Source organism: Enoplosus armatus, chromosome 4 (genome assembly GCF_043641665.1).
Source record: "Enoplosus armatus isolate fEnoArm2 chromosome 4, fEnoArm2.hap1, whole genome shotgun sequence".
In the NCBI taxonomy this organism is placed as follows: Eukaryota; Metazoa; Chordata; class Actinopteri; order Centrarchiformes; family Enoplosidae; genus Enoplosus; species Enoplosus armatus.
In genome coordinates this window covers 3,819,512-3,846,231 of record NC_092183.1, presented here as the reverse complement: position 1 = coordinate 3,846,231, position 26,720 = coordinate 3,819,512, and the positions used below count along the sequence as shown (strand labels likewise).

Here is a 26,720-nt window from a genome sequence, read left to right as displayed (position 1 = left end):
CTCACAGTGATCTTCACTTGAACCATCTTTTCTTCAGATCACAAACACTGCGGAAACTAAAGTCCGCTGGAGAATGCGGGCATCGATCCCGCTACCTCTCGCATGCAAAGCGAGCGCTCTACCATTTGAGCTAATTCCCCTGACAAAAAAAAAAAGAGCGAATAACGCGCCCAGCTCACCTCTCCTTCATGCCACGCCTTTAGAGACTTTCCAGGCGCATGTAAAACACCCTGAAAGGTGACCCAAATCTGACTTTGACTGTAAAACGCAGACAAAAAAAGACGAGGTGGCCGAGGGGTTAAGGCGATGGACTGCTAATCCATTGTGCTCTGCACGCGTGGGTTCGAATCCCATCCTCGTCGAAAACTACTTTGCTTTAGTCTTGCACGTTTACATGTCAACTGGCTTTGAACAATAAGATCTGTTTCTCAAACAGAAACGTCTTCATTGATGCACTGCCACATGCACTGTGAACAAACAAGTGTCTTGCAGTCCTTAAGTCTTCACACATTTGTTGTACAAAACATCTCAACTGGAAGCTAATTCCCCTGGCTAAAGAAAGGGTGCATAATTGCACTGCCTGAGAAACGCCTTTCCAGGTCTTCCAGGTCTATGGAAAACACCCTGGAAGGTGATCTGGACGTGACTTTCATTCACAAAAGGTGAAATATCGCTACGTGAAGTCTGATTGAAATGAAGGAAGCTGACCAGGGAATTGTCACAAGAAAAGACTCCTACAAAGCCCCCAGTGGTTGTCCTTATGTACTTATGCAGTTTTCCGTTAAGCTAGTGCAGGAAGTCTCACAGTGATCTTCACTTGAACCATCTTTTCTTCAGAAAAAGAAGAAGTGCAGGAAGTCTCACAGTGATCTTCACTTGCACCATCTTTTCTTCAGATCACAAACACTGTGGAAACTAAAGATCAATGGAGAATGCGGGCATCGATCCCGCTACCTCTCGCATGCTAAGCGAGCGCTCTACCATTTGAGCTAATTCCCCTGACAGAAAAACAGAGCGAATAACGCGTCCAGCTCACCTGTCCTTCATGCCACGCCTTTAGAGACTTTCCAGGCGCATGTAAAACACCCTGAAAGGTGACCTGAATCTGACTTTGACTGTAAAACACTGACAAAATCAGACGAGGTGGCCGAGTGGTTAAGGCGATGGACTGCTAATCCATTGTGCTCTGCACGCGTGGGTTCGAATCCCATCCTCGTCGTAAACTACTTTGCTTTAGTCTTGCACGTTTACATGTCAACTGGCTTGGAACAATAAGATCTGTTTCTCAAACAGAAACGTCTTCATTGATGCACTGCCACATGCACTGTGAACAAACAAGTGTCTTGCAGTCCTTACGTCTTCACACATTTGTTGTACAAACCATCTCAACTGGAAGCTAAAACACGGGTGCATGATGTGCCCAGCACCCCTGTCCTTAATGCCCCGCTTTTCCCGACTCTCCAGGCACATGTAAAACACCCTGGAAGGTGACCTGGATCTGACTTTTAAGATCAGTTTCTCAACTGGAAGCTAAAACACGGGTGCATAATGTGCCCAGCACCCCTATCCTTAATGCCCCGCCTTTCCCGACTCTCCAGGCACATGTAAAACACCCTGGAAGGTGACCTGGATCTGACTTTTAAGATCAGTTTCTCGAACAGAAATGTCTTTGTTGATGCTCTGCCACATGCACTGAGATTCAACAAGTCCTTAAGTCTTCACACATTTCATTGACCAAAACATCTGACCAGGAAACTACAAGCATGGCCACATTAATTTGCTGCATTTCATTCACAAAACCAGCAGCATCACTATGTGAAGAAACGCCTTTCCAGGTCTTCCAGGTCTATGGAAAACACCCTGGAAGGTGATCTGGATGTGAGTTTCAATCACAAAAGGTCAAACATTGCTACGTGATTGAAATGAAGGAAGCTGACCAGGGAATTGTCACAAGACAAGACTACTACGAAGCACCCAGTGGTTGTCCCTATGTACTTATGCAGTTTTCTATTTAGCTGGTGCAGGAAGTCTCACAGTGATCTTCACTTGAACCATCTTTTATTCAGATCACAAACACTGTGGAAACTAAAGTCCACTGGAGAATGCGGGCATCGATCCCGCTACCTCTCATATGCAAAGCGAGCGCTCTACCATTTGAGCTAATTCCCCTGACAGAAAAACAGAGCGAAAAACGCACCCAGCTCACCTATCCTTCATGCCACGCCTTTAGAGACTTTCCAGGCGCATGAAAAACACCCTGAATGGTGACCTGAATCTGACTTTGACTGTAAAACACTGACAAAAACAGACGAGGTGGCCGAGTGGTTAAGGCGATGGACTGCTAATCCATTGTGCTCTGCACGCGTGGGTTCGAATCCCATCCTCGTCGTAAACTACTTTGCTTTAGTCTTGCACGTTTACATGTCAACTGGCTTTGAACAATAAGATCCGTTTCTCAAACAGAAACGTCTTCATTGATGCACTGCCACATGCACTGTGATCAAACAAGTGTCCTGCAGTCCTTAAGTCTTCACACATTTGTTGTACAAAACATCTCAACTGGAAGCTAATTCCCCTGGCTAAAGAAAGGGTGCATAATTGCACTGCCTGAGAAACGCCTTTCCAGGTCTTCCAGGTCTATGGAAAACACCCTGGAAGGTGATCTGGACGTGACTTTCATTCACAAAAGGTGAAACATCGCTACGTGAAGTCTGATTGAAATGAAGGAAGCTGACCAGGGAATTGTCACAAGACAAGACTACTAGGAAGCCCCCAGTGGTTGTCCTTATGTACTTATGCAGTTTTCCGTTAAGCTAGTGCAGGAAGTCTCACAGTGATCTTCACTTGAACCATCTTTTCTTCAGAAAAAGAAGAAGTGCAGGAAGTCTCACAGTGATCTTCACTTGCACCATCTTTTCTTCAGATCACAAACACTGTGGAAACTAAAGATCAATGGAGAATGCGGGCATCGATCCCGCTACCTCTCGCATGCTAAGCGAGCGCTCTACCATTTGAGCTAATTCCCCTGACAGAAAAACAGAGCGAATAACGCGCCCAGCTCACCTATCCTTCATGCCACGCCTTTAGAGACTTTCCAGGCGCATGTAAAACACCCTGAAAGGTGACCTGAATCTGACTTTGACTGTAAAACACTGACAAAATCAGACGAGGTGGCCGAGTGGTTAAGGCGATGGACTGCTAATCCATTGTGCTCTGCACGCGTGGGTTCGAATCCCATCCTCGTCGTAAACTACTTTGCTTTAGTCTTGCACGTTTACATGTCAACTGGCTTGGAATAATAAGATCTGTTTCTCAAACAGAAACGTCTTCATTGATGCACTGCCACATGCACTGTGAACAAACAAGTGTCTTGCAGTCCTTACGTCTTCACACATTTGTTGTACAAACCATCTCAACTGGAAGCTAAAACACGGGTGCATAATGTGCCCAGCACCCCTATCCTTCATGCCACACCTTTCCTGACTTTCCAGGCACATGTAAAACACCCTGGAAGGTGACCTGGATCTGACTTTTAAGATCAGTTTCTCAACTGGAAGCTAAAACACGGGTGCATAATGTGCCCAGCACCCCTATCCTTAATGCCCCGCCTTTCCCGACTCTCCAGGCACATGTAAAACACCCTGGAGGGTGACCTGGATCTGACTTTTAAGATCAGTTTCTCTAACAGAAATGTCTTTGTTGATGCTCTGCCACATGCACTGAGATTCAACAAGTCCTTAAGTCTTCACACATTTCATTGACCAAAACATCTGACCAGGAAACTACAAGCATGGCCACATTAATTTGCTGCATTTCATTCACAAAACCAGCAGCATCACTATGTGAAGAAATGCCTTTCCAGGTCTTCCAGGTCTATGGAAAACACCCTGGAAGGTGATCTGGATGTGAGTTTCAATCACAAAAGGTCAAACATTGCTACGTGATTAAAATGAAAGAAGCTGACCAGGGAATTGTCACAAGACAAGACTACTACGAAGCCCCCAGTGGTTGTCCTTATGTACTTATGCAGTTTTCTGTTAAGCTGGTGCAGGAAGTCTCACAGTGATCTTTACTTGAACCATCTTTTCTTTAGATCACAAACACTGTGGAAACTAAAGTCCACTGGAGAATGCGGGCATCGATCCCGCTACCTCTCGCATGCGAAGCAAGCGCTCTGCCATTTGAGCTAATTCCCCTGACAGAAAAAACAGAGTGAATAACGCGCCCAGCTCACCTATCCTTCATGCCACGCCTTTAGAGACTTTCCAGGCGCATGTAAAACACCCTGAAAGGTGACCTGAATCTGACTTTGACTGTAAAACTCAGACAAGAAAAGACGAGGTGGCCGAGTGGTTAAGGCGATGGACTGCTAATCCATTGTGCTCTGCACGCGTGGGTTCGAATCCCATCCTCGTCGAAAACTACTTTGCTTTAGTCTTGCACGTTTACATGTCAACAAGATGACTGACTTGGGTGCATAATGCGCCCAGCACCCCTATCCTTCATGTCACACCTTTCCTGACTTTCCAGGCACATGTAAAACACCCTGGAAGGTGACCTGGATCTGACGTTTAAGATCAGTTTCTCTAACAGAAATGTCTTTGTTGATACTCTGCCACATGCACTGAGAATAAACAAGTCCTTAAGTCTTCACACATTTTATTGACCAAAATAACTGAACAGGAAACTACAAGCATGTAAAAACCCTGGGAGTTGACCAGGGAATTGTCCAGGAAAAGACACAAGACAAGGCTTTTAAGAAGCCATGAAAAACAACCTGGAAAGTGACCTAGATCGGACTTACTTTGGTAAGTTTACTTCAGTCTGCCATGTTCACATGTCAACAATATGACTACATGAGTATTTCCATTTAATTCTACTTCATACTTTTATTCCACCTAATTTAAGATAGAGATAAATATTATTTCACAACATTCTCAGCTATAGCTGCTAGTTACTTTGCAGATTAGGAATTATACACAACATGTTGCTATCTAACGAAATATGATACCTTGTTATATGAATCAGTTAAAATTGGCTCCAGTTTGACCAGCTACAACATTGAAATGCTGCTCATATGTTAATACATGAGGAATAATAATCCAAAAATCTAATATACTGCATATAACATATAACAATACAATACATATAATCACAAAAAGGCTAATCTGCACAATGGGTGCTTCAACGTTTGATATGCTAAGTACATTTTGATTACTTTTACTTGTTAAATGTGACACCACTGAAAGCTTATAACCATCTATTCTGCTTTGGCTAATATGTGACATATGTGTATTGTATTGTACTACAGTGTGGAAGTATAACCCACACCCCATCCCCCTGAAACAGAAGGCACTGACAACTCTGCAAGTGCCCTGATCAAAGGCAGGTTGGCTGTCTTTCCCAAAGATAGACTTACAGGTGATGTATTGGATGAGTTGAGTGTCCAAACTCTACTTCAGAGGTGGTATCCCCCTGTGTCACGCGGGTTCCCCATAAAACACTTTCATGTAGCTCTGTAAAAAAAAGAAAAGTCCTGTAAAAATTTAAAGGTGGAGTCAAATACCTGGGGTTTTATTTTTCATCTACAGGTTTTGGATTTCATTTTTGACCCCGAGTTCGACTTGCTCAGTTTCTCCTACTGGGACAAACTTGAAGACAGGTATCACTGACTAGAATTCCTAAAGTGAAATATGTAATAATTCATTTCCACGACCAGGATCACACGGTATCTTCAGCCTGGCTGGATCACACTTCAACTTATCTTTGGGTTTTTTTTCAGTTTGTAACAGCATTTTTAACAGTTTGATGTATGTGGGGGAGCAGGTGAAGCAGCCTGTTTGGAGTAACAAGTCCTGGTTAAAGGTTAACGAAATCAATCACTAGTTCCTATGTTAGCAATTGAGCATATGACTACATGTAATGTGAAAGGTTTTTGTGGTGTCCACCCACAGAAAGTCTGCAACTCTGTATGGATTTTTAGCCTCTTGTAGCTCACTGTTTTGGTTTTACAGCACATTTACTGTTTGGTTAACTCTCATTTCAAGCCAGTGTCCCCAGATCTTTTAGCTTGTAGCCATGTAGCACACATTTAAGACCCCTTTCACAGGGTTCTCATTATAAAATGCTTAAACTGGAAATGCTTAAAATAAAAAGGGGATTTGAACAGCGTTTTCAACCTACTCGTTTAGCTACCATTAGCTTAATTGGCTAGCTAGCTACAGTTGATAAACTCTGCCAGTTGTTGTCATTTGTCAAATGTGCTTTTGTCCACCTCTGTCTGAAATCTAGGACTCATTGTTTCAAAGATTATATATTTTGAGTGGTAAATGTGTTTCTCCTTCATATGGAAAAAATATTCACTTTGACCAAAGCAAGCAAAAATAGGCAGCAAGCGAGCAGGTGAATTAACTTTAGGTATATTTTTAGGAATGTAGGCCTTTATTATCAGTTGAGGGGTGAAAGCAGGAAATGAGGCTTGAGAGAGAGATGGGGACAACAAAGGTCTCAAACCGGAGACGTTTCTCTGTTTAAGATTTGTTACAAAGGCGGCACCGTGCAGAGACATTTTCTTTATTGTAAATAATAAAGATATTTATGACCCCTGATCTTTGTAACTTACAACAATGTAATTCTTATGAAGGTCATGTTTATCTATGAGATCATAGATCACAAAAAGCACTCTTTTCTGGTATTTACACAAAGTTACAACAGCAAAATGACAAATTAGATTAGAGCATTCCAGCATCTAAAGTCTGACTGTCGCAGCAAAAGACGCCTGTCTGCACCCTAACCCTAACCCCTAACCCTCTGTGTGACATAAAATCCACAGCGTCAACAGCCTCTTCGAAACGCCCGGGCAGATAAGAAATGGAAACCAGTTTCTTCACACTGTATTGTACAGGAAACAAAATGTGTTGATGTGAAAACAGGGAGAATAGCACAGGCTGTGTTGACTAAACACGGCCAAAGTGTCACAGTGGCAACAGGTTTTGTCAGACCAACTCCAAGGTTAAAGCCTCGCCCTGTACCTTCAGGGGTCAGCAGGTTTCCACTGATGTAAAATGTAATTCAGGTAACGTTCACACTGACAAGCTGCTGAACAAAATGTGTTAACTGGGTGAACATTGAGTGAAGAGTGTTTAGGTATGAATCCCCCTTTGGCATCCTTTGCAGCAAAACCCTGGATTACATTCAATAATATTTGAACGCTCAGTGGAAAGGCGAGTACATAACGGTGGGAACGGACAATAACTAAAACCACTCACACAGGTGGTTTTAGTTATTGTGGCTGAGCAGGCGGCTATCGGGTTGAAGCTGGGCCGAGTTATACTGGAACCTGGAAGGTCAAGTCGCCAAACTCAATGCAACAATAAGAGCAATAAAAAGTGTCGCACCTCAACAGGTGCAACAGTCAAGCACAGATTGTATATGCGCAGTCTAATCAGGCAGGATAAGTGAAAACACCTGCGTGAGTGGACCATGAGCGTGTGGGCCTTTGAGGGATGGTGACGTTTAGGCAATTACAACTATTTCAGCAGACTATTTATTTGGCTAAAGGCACCCTGTGGAGTTTTTGATCACTAGTAGTGCTGTGGAGGTATGTTTTTATGAGCAGGTCCCTGTTTTGTTTGCTCCCATGCAAGCACGTGGGAGATGTGCTCCACTTTCCTGCGAATGGTTTCACACTATTCCACCGATCTGCAGGTGATGGTAACACACGGCGTCAAGATACGTAGCAATGTGCGAGCAAAGACAGGGAAGAAGAATAGCGCCAGCAAGTAAACATGGATGTAAACAATGCAGCTTGTTGAAATGATTGTTTATGAGAAAGGAAATGCATTCAACACATTTCAACACCTCAAGGATACACATAATGTGTTTAGTGTGAACAATTTCTTCACCAACTCCTGAAGGAAATATCTGTCTTTTTAGCTGTTAAATACTGCTGTGTTCACCAGCTAGTTGCTAACTTTCTAACTTTGACTGTCTGTTGTCTGTTGGTAGCGTAAAGTGAGTTTCATCAGAAACTGTTGCGTCTCCTACGACAATCAAAACAAATCAAAAGAGTCAGTAAATGTGCAAATAAAACGTTATTATTTTCTGCTCAACGAAACTTGTAAACCCAACGAAAGATCTCAAAAATGTGAGGGAGGAAAGGACCAGGTGGTTGTGCCAAAACCAACAGATATCAGTATAACAAAACTGACTGAACTCTACCTCTAAAAACAAAACACAAACAAAAGACCCAACTTGTTTATCTAAATAAAGAACTTCACCAAAACAAGTACAGAGATGAGACCAACCAATACTCCTAATGTCTCTAGACAAAGGTGAACTACGTGTATGGGAAAATGTCCAGGGTACCCCAGCTCCCTCTTTGTCTCGGTCTCTGGCGTCAAAGCCAAACGTGTCACTCCAAACCTTTACTTTATGTTGCCACACAACATAAACAGTACACTTAATCCTGCATTGACTCTAAACACGGCCACTGGGTGTGTATCATGTACTGCACACAAGTGTGATGTTTATCGCTATTGCTCACTGAAATAGGAGTGACTATGGTGTTAATAACATAGCATAGCATAGCATAGCATATACCCTGCACCACTACACCCCTGGTATCCATTCACACATGAGCACCATCAGCTCCTCCAGATGAGCCGACTTTGATGGACCAGTAAAAGTGTCCCACTCTGCCCATGCAGACTCAGGAAGTTCCAGTCTGGAGTTTGACTGCTGGTTTGAGGACAGATTATTAAATCCATCTTTCACACACTGCGAAGTCAGCTGCCTGCTTGACGTGATGACACCTCTCTCCTGTGCACAAGATGCCGTCTGCGGCGTTCAGACTGAGAGGATGCTGCAAATAAACTGTCTGGAAAATCTTTAAACAGGAAGAAGCAGAGTCATTATGAAAGCTTGGAGATCGCTTTTTACATTTTATTTACAAATAAACATCGACATTATTCAGCCAAAAAAAACACATGTTCCTAACCACAGACAGCAAAGCGTGTAAAAGTGAAGCAACTTAGACAAACGTTTAGAAACATGACAAACGCCAAACACGCCTGTGCTGGTCGCTACAGGTACTGCACCCCTACAGTCTTTATAGTATAGATAATTTGGCAGCTAGAACACAAGAAATTAATGTACTGTAATATTTTTATAACATGAAATGATAGAAGACTTGCACCATTGAAACCCTTACACTATTAGTCAAACTGGAAATCTGAAAAACATTCTCTCTCATTACTCAGAGTCATTTACGCACGAATAGTGTAAATGCCTAAATATAATGTAAATACTTAAAAGTGTCCTGTGGTGCAGTTTTCTACAGATCTTTTGCATATTTACATCCTATAAATGCAGTAAAAATGTAACCATATTGTACAGAATTGAAAAGAATAGGCAATAGAGTAATTAAAATGTATTTTTTGTGTCATCAGTATTTTCGTGACTCAGCAGTAAAAGACAATTCATGCGTCACTCTAAACATAGACGATCTGTTTGCCAGGGTGAGGCCGTATATACGGAGAGTGCATTTGAATACACTCTTATAGGCCTATGCAAATCAGAGCTTTTAAGTGTTAACCATGGCGATCGTGGTGTTTACTCTAGTTAGCGTGAGCCAGGTGTGGTTGTCATTTATCACTGTGTTAGCAGAATTACAGCTGCACCATCTGCACCGACCTCTGCATGCAGTGTTGCTCGTCAAGCAGCAGCCGCAACTGATCTCTTTTTCCATTCACACTGTAGCTACAAAGGTGGATAAAATCAGAGGGACTGCAGACGGCAGCAAAGACAACAACCCTGACAGAAATAACATTTGTAATAAGTGTGCACCGCCCAGAGTGACAGTACACTGCAGAGGGTCGTGCAACACAAAGCGTTTTTCCATAGTATTTACATGGATGTTTAGACTGGCAAATTCACGGCTAAAGCTCAGCAGGTGGAGAAGATGCCGATGTATGTGTTTGTCTCAAAATAAAGACAAATTTGCAAAACAGAAAAATCAAGTAAATCTTACAAAATCTCTTAGGAACGGAAAGAAGAGAACCGTGTCATTAAATCTGACGGCGCGAACAGACACAGAGTGAAGTAAAAGATGATAGTTTTCGTCTTCTCGTTCTCTCAAGGTTCACCTTTCCAAACACCGGCTGCTCAAAGATTTACAATTATTTGCATAAACTTGCAAATGTGGCTATCATCTGGATTTGAAGTGGCTGAATTTGCCTTTCTCCTTGATCCTTGCGTGAATGTTTCAAAATGATTCCAGAGAGGACGGGACACACCTTGAAGTAGCTTCGTCTTGCAAATTTCATGTGGACTCCCTGGAAACAATTAGTCTTTGAAACAAAGCAAAGTACAGTATACATGAGTGATATCACCTCTCTTCTCAAGAAACCAAAATCTTTTGTTGTTACTTCTCCTCCAGGACGGGGAGAAGAGGGCTAATTGTTTTATGGACCTGAGGAGAAGGTTTACTGTTTACTTTACTGTTCAGCTCCACGTCAGTTTGTGTTGCAAAAACGTCTTTCTAGTCCCACTGTGAGCAGAAGTACGGGGTGACGCCAGAGGCTACTGAAACAACAACAACAACAACAACAACAACAAGAGCACAGGTGCCGGTGGCAGAAATAGAGCCAACGGCGACGCTGCACAATGGACAGATTGTGTTCATGTAAACACAGCAGATCGGAGGTTTAGATATAAAAACAATTCGATTTTTGCCTCTGTGTTTTCGGCCCAATAAAGCACACGCATTAAAGTCCTAGCTGACCTCTCTGCACGCACAAATGGCACAAACACAATCTACTGATGCAGCTCTTTGAGAGGTTAATTATCACGGGACAAAGTGGATCAGACTCTGATAATACAAAGAGTCACTCCAGGTCCAGAGACAGACCTCCAGGATCAGGAGGGTGAGCGACCACGTCAGCATGGAGCACAACGAAGAAGAAAGTCTGACATACGCGGGATAAAACAAGAAGCTGTCGAGGCTGACTTGCGTTTTCGTTAACATATATAACACCTTGCCGTTATGTCTCGATTGTACTTTCTAACGCACGCCACAAAAATATTGGCCATTGAGGTTGAAGTCAACCCACAAGATCTAATTTTCATCCTAACCAAGACATGTTCAAACAACTGAAACTCCAGCGTGTGTGTGTGTAAATGTATCATTCATACATTTCAAGTGTGTGTACATGTGTGTGTCTGTGTTTTCAGGATATTCCCAGACCCCCCCAGCCGTGAACCACCAGCCTTTTGCCCCTATCGGCCCCCAGGCCTGTCAGCCCTAACAACATGGTAATTAAGTGGGAGCTACTTGTCAAAAAGCTGCAGTGCCACACATTTCTTATTGGATTACAAGGTGCTGGGAAGGAATGCAGGAACCGGCCGGCGTTCCTCTCCCTGCTGCTGGTAGAGACCGAGAGGAACAACACGGGTGAAAATGAATAGGGATCCTACCCTTTCCTTCACGCCCGCTGATCGCCCATGCAAAATACAGCATGTGCCATTTATTTCTAGAGTCAAAATAACCCACCGTGTGATTTTTCTGTGAGTGTGTGTGTGTGTGTGTGTGTCTGAGTTTGTGGTGCTTAATAGATTCTTAATGTGCAAAGGATTGTAGCGTATCAGATGGGCTGAGAGTTAATGGCGTGACTACGGCAACAGTGGAACGGATGGCTTGCTTCAACACCTGGAGAAGGGTTCATAGGTGTGTGTGTGTGTGTGTGTGAGGGTTACGGGTTGAGGCAACTCGGGCAGTGATAAAGCAATAAACCAACCACACAGTCACTGGCAGGGCAGCCAAGTGCTATATGGGCAGGAGAAGAATGGAGCTGTTGTATCGCAGCAGGGGAAGTCCGAACTACATGTTTCATCCGCTCGCTGTTTTATTTTGTGATTTTGTTGGACTTTTGCTCCAACAAACCAATACGTATGATTGACTGCTGATCTATTCTCCTGACTGATAGGTCTCTGCATTCACTTGTTAACAGGACTAAGAGTCTGCAGTCACGCCAGCAGCTCTGTGAGGCTAACACTATGCTTTGAGCTAAATGCTAACATGCTCACAATGACACTAACATCCTGATGTTTGACAGGTTTAGTGTCTTAGCGTGCTAACATTCACTAATTAGCAGTAAACGCAAAGTACAGCTGAGGCTTATGGGGCATTAGCTTTGGAGCTAAGTGACAAATACTTACTATAAAATAATTTTACCTAATGATGGCGCTAGATGATGTAAGTCAGAGGATCATCAACTGTCTCCTGTTATAACTTTATGTTTTATGTTCAGTGTAACTCGTTCTCTGAACATACGACAACAAAGCTTTGGATGTTGAATCCTGAATCTTAAACAAAACATGCAAAATCGCTCGGAGTGCTCCTTTAAACGCAACACAAGCGCAGCTTCGTGAGATTTAACACGACCACAATAAGTCTGTCTGTGTAAGAAACAAACACAGTCAGCGACCTCTGTTGTGTTTCTTGAAACAAGAGCCACGAAAGGCAAAATTCCCAGACCGTTTGTGTGTGTGTGTGTGTGTGTGTGTGTGTGTGTGTGCGTTTTTCTTTTCCCAACATCACAGCATGAAGGAAAGTCATTGAAGTCTCTAAATGGCAAACGACACCTGCATACCCCAAACAAAATGCTACTGTGTGAACTACAACTGTTGATAAGCGGACAGGGAGGAGGAGGAGGAGGAGGAGGAGGAGGGAGGGGGGGGGGATGGTGAGTCAACAAACCCAGTTCACTCTGCTGACATGCTAAATCTCACACTTTGGGAATGAGACCGTAAGGACTTCAGCAGATACTTATCAGTGGCGGTTAGTGCAGACAAACACTGTCACCTTCTGCTCAGCAGCCAACTGCTGTCAGAGTGGCCCGACACACACACACACACACACACACACACACATTCCCACACACAATAAGATGCATTCATGTATACACACACACACACATTGTTAAAGGGTAGTAGCCCTATTTTTGCATATGTTAATAACAAATAGGTACAAAAGGTTTTGGAGTTGGTCCAGTAGATCGCCTCAGCCGACAGCCACGAACGGGCTGCAACGTAACCTTTGCGGGCAACTGCACCCTTCAAAGTACGTCCACTAAAATTGCTTGTTTTTGCCAGATTGTTATTCAAAGTGACTGACAACATTATGGAAAGGATCCCTACACATACAGACCTTTTTGTGAAAGAGTAAAATCCTTTTTGTTTAACCAGAAACACAAGTCTCGCTCTGAAATCTCGCGAGAATCAAGAAATCATCTTTAAAACGTAATATGTAACAGCAGTAAAATCTTGACAAATACAAGAATGTGGAGGTCAGATACACAAGAATGTTAAATCTCACTAGCTTTTTCCCCCCAGAGCTTTCGACATCATCTGACAGTCTTCATCGGTAGATGGAGTTCGCTCAGTTGTCATGGAGATGGCTCAGTTGTTATCACTAGACGTCTTAAAATACGCATGTTCACTTTCTTGCCGAGACTTCGATGAGAAGATCGATACCACTTTCATTTTTGTTCAGTAAGTGTTCGGTAAATATGAGGCCTCAGCCAGCAGCTGGTTAGCATAGCTTAGCATAAAGACTGGAAACAGGGGGAAACAGCTAGCCTGGCTCTGTCCTAAGGGAACAAAATGTGCCTACTAGCACCTCCAAAACTCACTAATTGACATGTTATATCTTGTTTGTTTTATCCGTACAGAAAACACAAAGTGTTTAAACAACACGTTGGGGTTTTTGCGACGGGTTATGTGCCACACTATTTCTTGGCAGTAAGTTAATGGAGTCTCTACATTTTTACACTTTACGCAGACATAACGTGTTAATTGGTGAGCTTTAGAGGTGCTGGTAAGCCACCATCGGACAAAGCCAGGCTAGCTGTTTCCCCCTGTTTTCAGTTTTTGTGCTAAGCTAAGCTAATCCGCCGCTGGTGGTAGTTTCATACTTACCGTACAGACATAAGAGTGGTATCAATCTTCTGATCTAACTCTCCGTAAGAAAGCAAATAAGCGTTAAACTACTCTTTCAAAAATACTTTCTACACTTGGACTGTATATTTCAGAAAAACAAATGTCAAAACAGTGGAAACAATTAAGCTCAGATGGAGGAAACAACATATTGTCTGATATTAAACCAACCATGATTGCGCATATCTTTCTCTTTCTGTATCACACACACACACACTGTAAAAAATCTGATACTGCAGGCTACTTAGAATGATGTCAGCTCTCTCTGGTGACACAAAATGTCATCATCAGCCCAAATCCAATTACAGCAGCAACAACAAGGCTTTTTGAAACCATCACACATCCACAATCTCCTCCTGACATGACATTTCTCAGTTGGCTTAAGAGTGAAAAAAAAAAAAAAAAGCAAAGTGACAAGAAAATAGAGCTTTTGTCAGAGAGTCGAGTGGTTTGGCTGCAGACTCACGCAGATGAAACGTTTGTGCCAGAAAGAAGAGATTAGTGACTTTTTTTTTAACCTCTCGTCTTGTTCATTATTGCACGGATCAGTGTTCTGCAGCTCATGTGAAACCCGTGTTTGGAGCTGTCTTTCAGCGTGGACACACACACACACACACACACACACACACACATTGAGAGCCCGTAACTGGAAAGGAATGAGTAGAGAAATGCGTCTTGAACAGATGAGATGATGCTGCTCACAGATTTAGGGGCTGATATCGTGTTTCAACTCCCTGGAGAACACAGTTAGTCTACGTCCACTCTGTCACATCCGCACTTCATTTATGTGCTTTGTTTGTGTGATTTGTGTTCATGCAAATACACAATATTGATTAAAAAAAACTATCCGGCAATATACCTCTCAGTGAGCTTTACATTCTTTTGTTACGCAAATTTTTGCTTTCAAATTCATGCAGAACACCTTTACGTTTTATTGTAGTTAACTCTTGACAAAAACATATTTTTATATAAAATACGCCTGGTTTCAACCTATAGTTACAATAAACTGAGCCCCAAAATAAAGAAATATAAGGCACTTATTTCTGTTGTGACAGAAAATATGAAAAGTCAACAACAAACATTTGTCAATAAAGTATGCGGTAATATTGTTTACTCTGATGGTTGTTACATTCAGAATTTCCAAATGATCAACAGGCGGGACTTTGTATTTTTAATGTGTATAATTATATATTATATAAATTAAATGTATTTTACACAAAATCCAAGATTTCAAATTAAGATATAAAAAGTCTTACCTTCCTGCTTAGCGGAAGCTCAAAACAAGTCAGTTAAATGATTTAATAAGATAAGTCTGATCTGAAATAGTTTGTTTTGATTAATCCTTTATTCCCTGTGTGGTGTGAACTGTTTTGCTAAGTATGAATGTAAAAAACATAGTGATTTATTAGTGGGTGCAGACTAACTTCTGACCTAAACTAAAACCTGTTCACAGTTAAACGTGTCATGACTTGAGCATAAAATGAAATACAAGACTTTTTATGGAAAGAGTTCAGTCTTATAAAGTTTATTGACATGAGGAAAACATTGGGATAATGTTTAAATACTCTACACAATAAAGTTATTAAACATGCACACGTAAAATATAATATACTGTACATAAATATTACATTGGGGAAAAAAAATAGATTTCTAGCTGGTCTAATTTCTGATGCAGTGCCTGTTTTCTTTGACCCCAAAACCACCACTCGAGATGCCCTCTAACTGAGACAAACCTGACGTTTATAGTGCAAGAAAAAAGACTTAATGGAAATTAATGGAATGCTCGACTCATAACAGGTGTGGGTCTCTTCAGTATGGCTTCCACAGAGAAGGACAAAGACTCACTGGACGCCATCTTGGTCCCAACAGGCTTGGAAGGAAAGTCTTTTCCGTACCTGTCGGTGATTTTGACGGCCTGAATGTCCTTGGCCGAGCCCTCCCTGAACTTGCGGGCGGCCTCCTCTAAGAGCTCTTTGCAGTATGGAGCCCTGAGCTCCGGCCCGGCCCCGCCGCTGGTCTTTTCGCTCAGCGAGTGCTGGATGAGGGAGTGAAAGGAGCTGAGTTTCATGGAAAGCTTAGCGCTGTCCTTGCTCAGCTTGTTCAGGACTTGGCTGGAGTTTTGGGAATGAGAGTTGTTAGGGAAGGATTGTCCAAAGCTCCTCTTAGGTGGGGAGAAGGCTGAGCACTCCCTCCGCCCCCCCTGGGAGCCCCCGGGAGGTTTGGGATCAGCCCGTTGAGGGTCTGATGAGTCCTGCAGCGCAGCAGCTCGGGATCCTTCCAGTTTAGCAGCAAGAGCGGCCGCAGCCTCCTGCTCTGGCAGCTGGCTCTCGGCAGGCATCGCCTTGGGTTCCCACACAGCACCTGGCTTCATGTTCTGCACCGCCGTGGCGTTGATCAGGCACTGCTGGTAGAGCAAGGCGTCACCCAGGTTGGCTGCACCGCGGGGCCACATCATGAAGCTGCCTCGTGATGGCTGCAGCGGGTAGTGGCGGTAGGTGGTGGCCACGCTGACGTTGGAGGAGATGAGCTCGACGTTGGCTGAGCCGGCGGGGTACTGCATGGACAGATCCAGGCAGTTAGGGCCGAGGAAGTTGCACAACTCTTTGGGCTGCGGCTCAACCGCCGTCGGTGAGTAGGCCGTCTTGTAGGAGTTGTATTCAGCGGCGTGGTGGACCATGTTGTTAGGGAAGAGGAGCGAAGCCTGGCTGTTCTCCAGCAGCTCTCGTTCTTTGTACTCCCGCTCCAGCATGATGGTTTCCAGCTCCTTGTCGGCGAAGGCCCTTCTCTTCCTCATGCGATCGCTCAGCGGTGGGGGGAGAGATGGGTTGGCCGCCAGGAATGGATCAGACTGCACCGGACGGTATCCTGTCATCAAAAGAACCCCCATTTAATTCAAGGTTTATGACAGTCAAGCATGCAAGCAGAAACAACAGTGACAAACATGCAAAAATTTTCACTCTAAATATATATCATGCTCAATGATTAAATCATCTTTGTATGTTGGAGATGATAATTAGTGAAATCAAGTCACTGCTTTCAAATGTTAACAAGTCCTTATCAGTGTTTTAGTGTTGTTAATGGAAAAAGATAAGAAATCCAAGGCAAGCTACAAGAGAAACAGAAGTTAAACAGGGACAGAGGATGAGCCAAGAGAAATAGGAAAGATCAGAAACGTCTAATGCAAAGAAATAAATCATGTTTCTTTTGTCAGATCCGCTGCCGTCTTACCTTCGAGGATGCTTTTGGCGAGCATGGTGGACGGCCGAATATGTCGCTGATATATCGTCCTCCTCTCTGCTGGAATTTGTTTCCCAGATATTCCTTTCTTATCCTGATAAATTGAGAAAACAAAAAAAATGACTAAAGACGTGCTTTCAGGATGTTTTTCTTGATCCTTTTAAAAGTGCCTGATTTATCGCAGCTCAAGTCTGTATTTGTATAATTTAATCCAACATCTTAATAATAATCTGCTTAAATTATGGGTCACGATACTGTTTTCTGTTTCTCTTACAGTTATAAAAAATCTTAAATCTTAATCTAGCAATTAAATGTGAGATGTGGGCCTAGCAATTACCTTAAAGTTAAAAATAAATAATATTTTTGGCATTCTAAAGATACATAAAATAAGATAAATTACAGAACATTTTCAACAGTTTTACAACTAAACCTGACTGCATTACTTCAAACTGCAATATTTTCACAAGACTGTGTAATAAAAGCTAAACATTCTTCTTGACAAGCCAAATGACACACCCTGCACGCACACACACACACACACACACACACACACACATTCAAACAGAACAACAACCGTCTGGTATCATCTTTAAAATACCACAACTGACGTGGTTCGTTATTATTTTACCGCAGATATTCTCAGATATTTGAATGTCACTGCAGTCAACACACACACATATTAGGGCCACAGACACCAAACAGGTACGATTTTACTTCATAAGATCACAAGTACAGATGGAAATGTATAACTGTCCATGTTTGGGAAAGAGTGAGGCAGTGAGCATTTCTTTTAACTTTAATTAACATGTGTAAATACTCGTTTATTTCTATATAATAATGACTATTTATTTGCTGGGACAACATCAAGAACCCCTCAGAGATCCCCAGACATAATAAGACATACATATAAATAACTACATCAATTGCCAAACCCTGAACCCTGATCCACTACATACGTGCCTAAACTTAAATCAATACTAACCCTAAGCCTGCTTCCAAAATTAGAATTTTTTTTTCCAAAGATTGGTTGGAAAAACAAAACTGTATTTAACTGTACTGTTTGTTTACATGTGAAGCCATCCCACGTGTCTCATAGAGAACTTCACCTCCCCGCTTGTGTTTTTTTTAAATTCGATAATTAATTTGCACTCAACTCATAATAACCATAATTAATATCAGGGGCATGAAGGCACTACACTTCTTCACCGGGATTGTTTACCTAAATACACCTGTATAAGAAACCAGAGATGTATTTCTGCTGATATATCAGAAAACAAATTGTACCCTTGATGTTGACGCTCAAACGACTAAAAACAGCAATTAAAAACGAGTTTGAGTGGAACATGAAGACGGAGGCCTAACAGGTCAATTATGAAGATTACTTTAAGCAAATTACCTAAATCTCACTGAAGCCGTTTGTTGGAAGAGACACATTTTCACAACAGTCCAAAGGTCATTATAAGGCAGGGACATCAGAGGAACTACAAAACACAGATGTATTTACTGTATGTTTTAAAGACACCTTCACATGTTTAACATGGATTTTCGGAGTAGTAGTAGTGGGCATTTGATGTGGTGTGTATAGCAGTAACTGAGGCGCTGGATTCACAGAGTAAATAAATCTGATTCATGAGAGGCAAGATCAACATCTCCAGGAAATCCTGACAGCAAGAAATGCTTTTCAGGGCAGCTGGAGAAGCCCGAGTACACTAGACTGGATTTGATGTTTCGTTTTATTGTTAATCTTGTGCACTTTTTTTTGCATTATCTGCACTCACAGGAAAGCAGTACTGTCCGAGTTGAAATTAAGTGAAATAACTTTTACTGTGGGGTCTAATTTGTTAATTAGGTGTTGTTGAATAAAAGCACTTGAATGCATCACAACGGTCACGACATGGTTTCAGTCTATAAAGTTAATGACCAGCATTTGAAGGCAGCACTACAGAACCAGCCCATGGACAAACAGACACACACACACTCCTGGCCTACCTCCGTGGCTTGCTGCCTCCTCAGGGCCACCTGCGCAGCCATGACCCGCTGTCTCTCCACCACCAGCAGGCAGTTGGCGCACTGGCAGTCCCTCCAGCGGCAGAAGCGCTTGTGTCCCTTCAGACAGGACACCACGCCGTGGTTGCGGCAGCGAGCGCACTTCGGCGTCCGACTCAGCTTCCTCTGGTCCCCCGGACACATGCCGCTGGGGCCCGGCTTGTCGTCGCCCTTGCTGCCGAGAGGCGCCGGGCCGGGACTGCTGGAGGAGTCCGCCAGGTCGTCGCTCTCCGTCTCCAGACTCTCCACGTCGATTTCAAACTCGCAACCGGCGTTATCTGACATGTCTGTCCTCCGCCGGTTGTCTCTACACCCAGTTTATGTCTGGAGACAAATAAGAATTATTTGGACCTACAGGCAAATTATCTCTCAACATCATCTCATGCCTAAACTCTCTTGTTATATTTAAATACATAGGTTATCTCCAAAAATAATTTAGGACTAATTAAGCAAAGCTTGATTCCACCATGGAAAAATAAACAAAGTAGTCCGCATTATATTATTCCATTAATCCCCAAGAGCCAAGCTTGACTTGTTTTAATGATGGTTTAAATAAACTTCTAAGGCTTTAGCAGTGGATTGTTTTTACATCTGAGCTAAACTAAAATTCTGCACACAGAAGAGAAAAATGAAAAAAAAAATCTTATAAATGGCTTCTTCTTATTTATTAATCAGCAAAGAATATAGTAAATAAAAATAGAAAAAGGAAAAAAAATCTTCCTTAAAATCCAGAAAATAGGCTAAAAAAGTTTTGCTCAGACCGTCTTTATTGATGGATATCTAATTATATATTAGGAAAGGTTTTATTCAATGTTGTCACCTACGAATATGAGAATCTATTGAGGAGCCCATTATTATGACAGCCCATCAGTTAATTATTAACAGTTTAACCACATTTAGGTCATCGCTCGCCTCTGTGCCCCAACAAATTCAGTCTAGTCGAGTTAAGTTGTTGCCATTAAATTGGTCACAGAGAGTTTAGTACATTTCACATTAAATATTATTCTCCCACAGATTTAGCTGACTGCCCGGTGCATTAAGAGTTCAGTTTACCTCCAGAGGTTGACTCGGCGGTCTGGTCCAGCGAGCACGTCGTTAGGACTGTGATGAATGGACACACGGACAAAGACGCGGTCCGGGCTCCGGGATGGGTTCGTAATTAGCTGTTAATTGAGTGGATGAATGAGTGTCGCGCTCTGAACGGATCCGAGTTTCCTCTGAAGGAAACACGCAGGGCGCCACTCCTATGAACCGCTTCACTCGGCGCTCTCTGTCCGCTGATTGGCTGCTTCTAAACACTCACCGACCAATAGGCTTACGAGCAGTTATTCAGGCGTGGAAGGAAGGGAGGGAGGGGGGGGGGGGTCTCCTAGTAACGGTTGACAGTAATTTGATTACTTTTCCTTAGCAACGAGTTCATTTGTCAGTAATACGGCCCGATTCTTGAGTTAAAAACTGTAGAAAAACAACATTAAACAGCCTTCTTTGATATTACAGCCGCCATGTTTCCCTTGTAGAGGACAACTGCCAGAGCTAATCATCGAAAAACGAAGCTAGCTTGTTCAACTGGCGGCTCCCTGCACGCCCTCAATGGGTTAATTAATTCATTAATTAATTTTGACTACAGTTAGCTTAACTCTGATTTGCTACTGAACAACCAAGACAGTCTATAAACTATGCCTTATTGACCAACAATGAGGAGAAGGCAAAGACGCCTTATTACCGTAGATTAGAGGTGACAAACGGCCATAATCAACAGTTTGTCAGCCAAGTGTCAGATCAGTTTTTCATGATGGCTACTTCACAATCCAACATATTTATTTTGAATTCATTAGTCACCCTGGAATTAATTCAGATTTTGGTTGAAAGTGTAAACATCCCTCTTACAAAGGCAGCAATGATGGAGGGCCATGCTGTAAGTCCCTCTGAGATTATTAGTGATGGTAGCCATATTGTATCCTGCATAAAGTGTTGGATGTCTGTCAGTATTTACACAGATTAAACTGCCCTGCCACACAGCAGGCAGTCAGGTGATGAATGTGTCCTGCAGGTTGTTACAGTCTGTCCTCCTGGCAGAGTTAACTGAGGATGATTACAATGTTTTCACAACAATCACACCTGAACAAAAAAAAAAACACCTTGTCAGCATGCAGAGTCCTACACACAACAAGTCAAACCCAACCTGAAATATACAGCTTTGACCTTTAACTGATCCTAAACGTCTTAACACTGAATCCAAATCTTCACTTCTTAACCCCTAAAAATCTGAAACGATACGATAACAGTTACTAGAATAGGCAATTAATCCTAAAGACTTGTTCTTAATCCATAATACGCTAAATATTATATTTGACATTTCGACATAAACTCAATGAAAAAATGTCATGTGAGAACATTTGATCCATCTAAAAATAAAAAAAAGACTGCATAACCCTCACGGAATGATATCTTCTCCTTCTTTATTACTTATAATTAACTTCATCAGAGCAATATATATTTTTTTAAGTTAAATAAAGGTCGGATTAAATTCCAGTTCACACAGAGAGGCGGTCTGTGTGAATGTGGCCCTGCACACCGCTGGGTGTGACCGGCGGCTCCTGAATTAAAAAAAAACAACTTTCTATGTTTGGCTCTTTGTTTGCAGCTCGCTGACTGAAAGCCTGACTCAAAAAAGAAAGAGAGACATCGTAACATTTACTCAGTGCCAACTGACTTCCATGGGAACTGACAAGGAGACAATACAGACATCCACACACTGCAGCGTGAAAACAGCCTGTTGGCTTTAACCCTTTGTCCGTTCAGCTCGGCTGTAATGTGACATTAACGAACAAAGCGAAGTCAAGAGGAGGAAATATTGTATATTCCATTTAAAATACAGGATGCTGCTTGAATCCCGCTCGGCTTGAGCTTTAAATAAAAATATATATTATAGATAAAACATCTTAATTTTATAACAATGAAAGATTAAAATGAACGGCCAGGCTATACTTTAGTGTTCAAAGCCTATATGGCATTTTAAAATAGGAACAATAACTTTTATTTTCTTAATTTTAGATCGTATAAGCTGCTTTATGTTTATTTTCATATCAAAAAAACGCAACGAAAATTAACTCTCACATTCTTATATTAATCCTACAGGGACAGTGTGTGGTATTCTGATCAATAGGGATTTTTCGTTGTTGTACTGTACACTTTTTTACTTTTTATGGTGTCACTATAATTCGTTATTAATTTTGGGGAGCTTTTTAGTGAGCCTCTTGTAATGTTCTTGAACAGAGATGTGAGTTTTCTTTCTTTTAACGGTAGCTTTCTCTACAATGAAAACAATCCTAACCTAAGGATTTAGCTCTTGCACAACAATATTGGATTAATTTAGTGTTTAAGGCTTATTATTCATCTTTTTATGACATGTATATTCTTGAACACACCGCGTCTTTTAGCTTCCTAGCTTACAGTTAAGCTAGCTAAATGACACTTTAGCTTTTAGCTAACATAAACTACGTCACGGCTTTTTTATCGCCATTGAATTGTGTAAATTTGTATTATATGCCTTCTTTTTATTACAGATTAACACAGGAGTTGAACACAGATTTAGACTTTAATTAAACGGAGAAACACTTAACTTTTGTCTTCTAAAACGTCCCTCCATGTTGTTGTTTTTTGGGGTCTTTTCTTCCTAACGGCTCCTCCATGTGTTGGAGGTGAAGACGTCAGGCCTGCAGGTGCAGCTTTATTTGCCACTTCGTCTTAATTTATTACGGAGGTTACGACCGGCCACCCCGGGCTGCCGTTTCCACATCAGGAATGCTTTGATGTCGAGAGCGGGCTGGATGGTGGGACAGGAGGATCCGCACAGAGCTGGACCCTCCAGGTGAAATGTGTTGTCTGTGTCCGCGGGCTCATTAAGGCCCAGCTAGTGTTGGGCCTCCAGAGGTCCTGGAAGGGGTTTCCAGGGATCTTTTAGGACCTTCCACGGGTATGTCAGAGGGTTTGGGGATCAAGGGGACTTTAAGGTGGTTATGAGTATTTAAGGTGGTTCCAGGGCTCTATTTTGGGGGGGTCCAGAAATCCTTGAGGCATCTACTAGGAGTTCTTATGGATCCTTATATTGATTCCAGGCATTATTGAATGAGTGTCAGGGTCCCTGCGGAGGTCTGGAGGTCCTTCAGGGGTTTCCAGGGATCCTTGAAGAGTTTACAGGGATGCTGGAAGTGGTTCCAGGCACTCTTGAATGAAGGGTTTTTTGAAAGGGTATGGTGATCCTTGAGGAGCTTCCAGGAATCCTTGAAGGCCTTATTGATGGAATTTCAGGGGTCTTTGCAGGGGTCTTTTGGTCCTTAAAGGGATTTCAGGCAATATTGAGGGTTTCTGATGGGGCCCAGGAATACTCAAGGCGTTTCCATGATCCCTTGAATGGATTCCAGGCATTATTGAACTATTTTCTGGTCTTTGCAGGGGCATGTGGATCCTGAAGGAGTTTCCAGGAATCCTTGAAGGGGCTCCAGGCATTATTGTGAGGAGTTTGCAAGGATCCTTGAATATATTCCAGGAATTATTACAGAAGCCTTTGAAGGGGACTGTGAGGAGCTTCCTTGAAAGGATTCTAGGCAATATTGAAGGAATTCCAGGTCTCTTTACAGTGGGTCCGAGAATCCCTGAGGAGTTTCCAGGGATCCTTGAAGCGATTCCAGGTATTATTTCAAGGATTTCAGGGGTTGCTGCAGGAGTCTGGACATCTTTTAGGAGTTTTCAGGGTCCATTATAGGATGTTTCAGGATGTTCCAGGGGTCTTTGAGGCTGCCCAGGGATCCTTAAGGAGTTGTCAGGGAATCTTTAAGATGTTCCAGGCATTAATAAAAGACTCCTTGAATGGATCCCAGGTGTTACTTAAGTCATTTCGGGGGTCCAGATGTACTGTGTAGGGATCCTTAAAGGGGTTCCAGGCATTAGTGAAGGGATTTCAAGGGTCCTTGTAGATGTGTGGGGATCTTTTAGGAGTTTGCACAGATAAATTAACTTCATTTGTTTGTTTTACAGCTCCAACTTCCCATCTGTAGTTATAAAACAAATCTCTGTGGAGCATATAGTGTCACTGGCTCTTTGTCTTAATGTTTAAATCCCTCAGTGGGCTTTGGCTGATCTTTGACTGTAACCCCTTTTTAGTGGGTACAACCTGGAGAACGACACAGACACATAATGACACTTTCTCACTCACTGTCCAGTTTACTTTTGGGGCTGATTGAAACAACAGCATCTTGTTGGAAGTGTCCCGCTGTGCGGGTCGTAAAGTGTAACAGGAGCTGTGTGTAGACAGAAGAGCAGAGTGGGATCACTGGGGATCCTGTTATGTTAATTAGCCTCTGATGGACCGACAACACATGCAGCTGAATACTAAACCAGGCGGGACGACATTTGTCTCTGTCTGACACCTCGACCTCTCCTGGCTCATGTGCAACAAACAGGAGGACGTGTCCTTCAGCTGTGGACGGCAACATTTCTGAAAATACTGACACTTTCACAATGTTTGTTTTGTCCAACCAACAGTCCATACTTCAAAATTACTTTAAAAAATTGATCAAAATTATTGAGAGGAAAGCAGCAAATCTTCACATTTGAGAAGCTGAAATATTTTGCATGAAAAAAAAATGACTTCAACGATTATCAAAATAGCTGCCATTCATTTTCTGTCAATCAACTGATCGTTTCTGATGTATTTGTATATATTGTTAGATACAATAGTAGTTCATTTATAAGAAAACATCATATTTATACATATTTTAGAAGCTCTTCATGTGTTTTGTTTGCAAAAATCTTAATTTGTAAAGTAACAAGCAACTGAAGCTGTCAAATCACAGCAGTGGAGTAAAGAGTATAAAGTAGCATGAAAAGAAAATACTCAAATAACGTACAAGTACATCAAATTTGTACTTAAGTACACTACTTGAGTAAATGTAAGTCACATCCAGAGTTTTTACAGAGTTGCTCATAAATCAATGATTTGTTTTAATGTCTATTTGTTCAGTTCTTCACCCATTAATAAGCTGTCGTTTTGTGGTAAACGAGGATGTGTGTCCTTATTCGGAAATGTTGATCGGACATATTTATTTGAGGGGAGTACACAGAAAAAAACTAAATTTAAACATCTCTCTGGAAGACATTACTTTAGGCTTCATTGTGATATTACGTAAACCTGCAAGAAATGCATCTTATAAAAGATAATGAATAGACTGAGTTTAGACAAGTTTAAAAGATTAATGTTGATTTGAAAATGTATAAAATTCATATCAACAGTTTCTGCTTTATTTAATGAAGCTTCACCAGCTGCTCTTACACACATGTTGTAATAAAATATGGATGATAAACGAGATAACATATACTTTATTACCCCTGAGAGGAAATTTGGCTCGGGTAATAGTGTCACTCACAGCACAGAAAAATATATACAAAATTGCTGAGATAAAAGATATAAATACATAGACATTATAAAATGAGGAATTCAATCATTAAAACCATAATTCATAATGGATGAAACTAAATACAACAGTGCCTCCAAGACTACATAAGTCAGTATTGAACTGATTCCATGTTTTTACCCCAGTGGTCTGGTACAGGTTGATCATAATATAGTAAAGAAATACACATTTGGCCCACTAGGTGGCAGACTGGAACCTCATTTCAATGAGGAAAACAGCCTTAAAACAGGCAGAGAAAGAATATATTCATAAAGAGAATTAGAAACACTTGGACTGGTTTGGTAAAACTGTATAACAAGTAATAAAATACATGCTCTGCTGAGGTGCCCTTGAGCAAGGTTTGGGATGAAAACCCTGCAGACAAATTAAAGATAAAAACTGTCCCTTCCCCAGTTTCTCAGCTCCCTCCTAAAATATCTTTATGGGGATTTTTCTTTCTCTCTATTTTGCTGCTTTGATGAACTTAATTTATTATTTTGAGACTTTGATTTTATTAGATCTGTTTTATGTCAAAAACAACAGAACAGTAACATCATATATTATGGATTATGGACAGCAGGTCTTTGTGCTGCTCTGCACAAAAGGAAGGTAAATGAGACTTTAAGTGGCGAGGAGCAGCGGGACGAACAAAATCTGCTGAAGGTGGATCTGCCTGTAAACACAAACATTCATTATATTGTTTTATTTTTATTTAATTTATATATACAACATATATATCTACTGCTATTCCAAACCTCCAGTCTTTATGGGCAGACATGAGCTCTGTGATGGAAACATGACGTGGATGAATTTCACCACTAGATGGCAGCATTTGAGCGGTTTAAACCAAACAAGAGGGACTCCAACTAAAAAATACTCAGGGAGGTCATGAAGGGTGAACTAAAATCAGTGTCTGCACTGCTTTATCAAAAGTTAAAAGAGTTTTAATCCCAATAGTAAAATAGTGCCATTGCATTTGTAAATTGATAA

General features: G+C 41.8%; 1 protein-coding gene and 8 non-coding genes across 9 annotated transcripts; 5 read left to right on the top strand and 4 right to left on the bottom strand.

Annotated features, from left to right (window-relative positions):
- Positions 1-67: 67 nt before the first annotated feature.
- On the bottom strand, positions 68-140 carry trnaa-ugc (transfer RNA alanine (anticodon UGC)). Its single transcript has one exon. It is a non-coding gene; the product is annotated as a tRNA-Ala (tRNA).
- Positions 141-280: 140 nt separating this feature from the next.
- trnas-gcu (transfer RNA serine (anticodon GCU)) lies at positions 281-362 on the top strand. The gene has a single exon. It is a non-coding gene; the product is annotated as a tRNA-Ser (tRNA).
- A 564-nt stretch (positions 363-926) lies between these two features.
- Positions 927-999, bottom strand: trnaa-agc (transfer RNA alanine (anticodon AGC)). Its single transcript has one exon. It is a non-coding gene; the product is annotated as a tRNA-Ala (tRNA).
- Positions 1,000-1,137: 138 nt separating this feature from the next.
- On the top strand, positions 1,138-1,219 carry trnas-gcu (transfer RNA serine (anticodon GCU)). The gene has a single exon. It is a non-coding gene; the product is annotated as a tRNA-Ser (tRNA).
- Positions 1,220-2,307: 1,088 nt separating this feature from the next.
- Positions 2,308-2,389, top strand: trnas-gcu (transfer RNA serine (anticodon GCU)). The gene has a single exon. It is a non-coding gene; the product is annotated as a tRNA-Ser (tRNA).
- Positions 2,390-2,953: 564 nt separating this feature from the next.
- Positions 2,954-3,026, bottom strand: trnaa-agc (transfer RNA alanine (anticodon AGC)). The gene has a single exon. It is a non-coding gene; the product is annotated as a tRNA-Ala (tRNA).
- Positions 3,027-3,164: 138 nt separating this feature from the next.
- On the top strand, positions 3,165-3,246 carry trnas-gcu (transfer RNA serine (anticodon GCU)). The gene has a single exon. It is a non-coding gene; the product is annotated as a tRNA-Ser (tRNA).
- Positions 3,247-4,335: 1,089 nt separating this feature from the next.
- On the top strand, positions 4,336-4,417 carry trnas-gcu (transfer RNA serine (anticodon GCU)). Its single transcript has one exon. It is a non-coding gene; the product is annotated as a tRNA-Ser (tRNA).
- An 11,112-nt stretch (positions 4,418-15,529) lies between these two features.
- On the bottom strand, positions 15,530-20,453 carry dmrt2a (doublesex and mab-3 related transcription factor 2a). Its single transcript, XM_070904360.1, has 4 exons — positions 20,332-20,453; positions 19,222-19,602; positions 17,224-17,326; positions 15,530-16,860 (listed from the first exon to the last, which is right to left on the bottom strand). Exons 2-4 carry the CDS (start codon positions 19,561-19,563, stop codon positions 15,767-15,769), a joined length of 1,539 nt encoding a protein of 512 aa, XP_070760461.1. The 5' UTR covers positions 19,564-19,602; positions 20,332-20,453; the 3' UTR covers positions 15,530-15,766.
- Between the last annotated feature and the right edge of the window lie 6,267 nt (positions 20,454-26,720).